This window comes from Atta colombica, unplaced genomic scaffold, assembly GCF_001594045.1.
Source record: "Atta colombica isolate Treedump-2 unplaced genomic scaffold, Acol1.0 scaffold2, whole genome shotgun sequence".
NCBI classification, from domain to species: domain Eukaryota; kingdom Metazoa; phylum Arthropoda; class Insecta; order Hymenoptera; family Formicidae; genus Atta; species Atta colombica.
This window is the reverse complement of record NW_017259293.1, coordinates 440292-443627: the sequence shown is the minus strand read 5'-3', so window position 1 is coordinate 443627 and position 3336 is coordinate 440292. Positions and strand designations below refer to the sequence as shown.

Here is a 3336-nt window from a genome sequence, read left to right as displayed (position 1 = left end):
TACGAACACAAAAATATATATATATATATATACATAAATTATATACATAAATTCCTCAACATGCCTTTTCATACCTTCTCATTCTTTCTCGCCTTCTTCTAATTCCTTCTTCAATACTCGTGCAATACTTCGTGTGTTATTCTAGAGAAAAAGTTACATGATTGATATTCTGATTTAATTAGTCAAATATAAGAAAATGTGAAAAACGTTCTGCGAATAAAGAATTGAACCATCCTTCATTTGAATAGAATAGATTGCTAGATAAATCTCTGTGAAACTTCTGATAGATAAATCAAGAACAGTAAATAATAATGATGAGTAGAGAATATTAAGATTTTTTTATATTGTCTTATAGCACGCTTTGATGAAAGCAATTCTGTTTGCTCATAAAATAATTTTGAAAAGTTGGCTATCCGAATGGAAGTTATGTCAAGTTAGAATTAAAAGTTGAAGTTTATTTTTTTCATAATACTTTTAATATCACTTTAAGATGAATGAAAGTTTTTTTTTTTCCAGAAAAAATATTTCAGACAAAAGTTTCTTATATTTTTTTGTGTAATCTCTGAACTGTAATAAAATATATTATTATATGTTGCATTTTCAAAATTTAATATATGATTTGAATAGCTTATTTTCGTTCGAAATCGGAAGTTGAAAGTATTATTTGAAACGAATAAAACATATTCGATTATTCATCACAATTTTTGAGATTTTTCATAAAAATTGTGGTTTAAAAAAATGGTTTTTAGACATCTTATCTTCTTTCTTCATGTTCTAATCTTTTCTCGTAAATCTGACATAAATGTTATATCAAACAGGTGTTGTGGCATTAAATGGACTTTTGTATGTGGTGGGTGGAGACGACGGTTCCTCCAGTTTGGCATCTGTAGAAATGTATTCTCCAAGAACCGATACCTGGACTACTTTGCCGACTTGCATGGGAGTTGGACGTAGTTACGCAGGTGTAGCCATCATCGATAAACCAATGGCCTCTGGAACGACAATGTGAGGTCTACAGTCCGCTGGGCATACGACAGAACAAAATATGGATTTAGATGTCGAGACATCGGATTCCTCGCGGGAAGCCGGGCCCAGCGGTGTGCAAAATCGTGGCGCCAGCCACAATTGTCCAGGTCCGCGTTGCGTTTGTCAGAGATATGAAAACGGCGAATTAGCTGCAGTCATAATGAATCAAGGCAGAAGTCAGGAGAGGGATGACAGTTATCAAAATGCGGGTCATATCTCACGTGCTTTTCAGAATCGTCCCAACAGCATGCTACAGATACATCCAAATCTGAATCCAAATTATCAAAATCCGATTGATTTGATACGCAATTATAACCGTCGATTACAACAATCACAGCAACAGCAACAGCAGGAACCAGAAGAAAACATTTACGAGTGTTTGGACAATGATGATGATGATGATGATGACGATGATGAAAATGTGGAGATCCCTCAGAATGAATCTCTTGTTCAAAACAATCAGGATAACATGGATAATCATATGTATGAAAGAATAGACGAACGGATATCGTGTAGCAGTGGAGCGCATTGTCACTATAAGTATCATTTACCTACTCATAATTTTTTGAGCGATGTGGAAAATGCTAGAAATGTGAATCCATACAATCAACCGAGACACATTTATATCGATTATTCTCGATTGAATAGTAACATCTATCAAAGTTCTCTAAACAGATTAGGTCGCAATTGTTTCTCCACAGAGAATATTGCATATGCTTCTACGAAACATTTTCATCCAATCATGTATAATTGCACGTGTCCATACTGTAGAAACATGGACCCAAGATACGTATGTCATCACTGTTATTATCTGTATAACAAATTACAATATCAAGACACCGCTAATTCCAGACATTACGTGTATCAAATCTCAAGAAATTGTAGATGTCCCTTTTGTCGTGGTGAATACTCTTATACAAAATTTCCCGTTCTTCGTGCTGCTGAACTATTGAAAATAGAATGTCATTGTAGAAATCTGGCAAATTGCATCTGCCGTAGTAAAGCTTCATCTGATTTTAATTCTACGATCATCGGACGATACTTAGATTGGATTAATCGAACCGGACAATCTGTTAACAATCCTTTATATGCTATGATTCATGTTGGTAGGATGGATCGTTCTTCCGTGCCTGGTCACGGGAATATATCTAATAGTAGAAATCCACCAAATAATCCTGGTCCGTCGACGTCCGGTAATGCGACATCTAATGCAAGATTCAACGAGTCGAATTCATCTTCAGTTTTACGATCGGTATTTGTTCCCGGTGCTTCCACAACGAGTGCTCCTATCTATTCCATAAGTCGCTACGTAGAACACCAACATACCTGCGATGACTCTTGTATCCGTAGTCAAAGCGGAAGTCTGACTGGAATATCTCAGTTTCTCGGCAGATGCGAAAGAACGGAATGCAATCATGGAAGACTTTCTGTACATTGGTGGTTCGTGAATAAATGGCTTCCTCTATGGAACTCTCACAATTTTGATAGAAATGTGGATGGCGCACCATGCGCGGATGAAGTATCACGGGAACAGCGAGAGAGCGACAGTGATGATTCTTAAGTTATTTGTTTATCACGCCTATTTTACGTATTTCGAATGTTTAATATACCTCTTTATTAATTTTTATTATACTATTATAGTTCATTGACTCGTTCGATCATAAAATGAATTAGAAAAACCGAGAAACCGGTAAACACAACGGAACTAATTCAGTGATATAGTAATGATTTTAAGTATATGTCTCATGACAATAAATTCGTATATTGTGATTTTAAAATATTTGAATAATAGAAAATAGATTAGTAAAGTTGTTTTTAAGCGTTAGTAAAATAGATCCTCTAATCAGAGATTCTGTTCATAATAGTGTCGTCTATTTTCTAGCAAAATTAGAGTCATAGCACACAAAAAAACTTAAGCACTAAACCGTAAGCAGTAAATGAATTGATCACAGTAGAGTCCGTAAGCAGTAAGTAATGAGCAATTTAACATGTTAATTTCTTTGTTGCTTACATCTTACTAGAGACCTCTAATCAAAATAACGACGATTTAAACCTTTTGTAGGGTGTAGTAATTTTACAAATATAACAGAGAGAAATATTAGTATCTGTGTCTAATCTTAATGCGTTTGTAATCTATCTGCGCTGACGGCAGATTGAATACGCGTAACATTGTATTCTGTGATATATTGTACTAAAAGTTATTAAAAAAGCAATATTAAGAATCTTTATTTTAGACCTTATATGTGAGAAACACAATCAATACCAGAAGTTTAAAATGCTTATTATAGTCGAAGCTGGATCTTTATTGCT

At 34.5% G+C, this 3336-nt stretch overlaps 1 protein-coding gene across 2 annotated transcripts in view; it reads left to right on the top strand.

Annotated features, from left to right (window-relative positions):
• Positions 1-3336, top strand: part of LOC108687082 (ring canal kelch homolog) — an 87864-nt gene that overhangs the window by 67112 nt on the left and 17416 nt on the right. Inside the window, exon 9 of one of the 2 annotated variants that reach the window (XM_018192685.1) lies at positions 819-1068. The exons of the other annotated variant lie outside the window; for it this stretch is intronic. Coding sequence (XP_018048174.1) covers positions 819-1009 — 191 coding nt within the window. The 3' untranslated portion in view covers positions 1010-1068. Of the gene's footprint in view, positions 1-818; positions 1069-3336 lie in introns of those variants that run through there. 2 annotated transcript variants of the gene reach the window in all.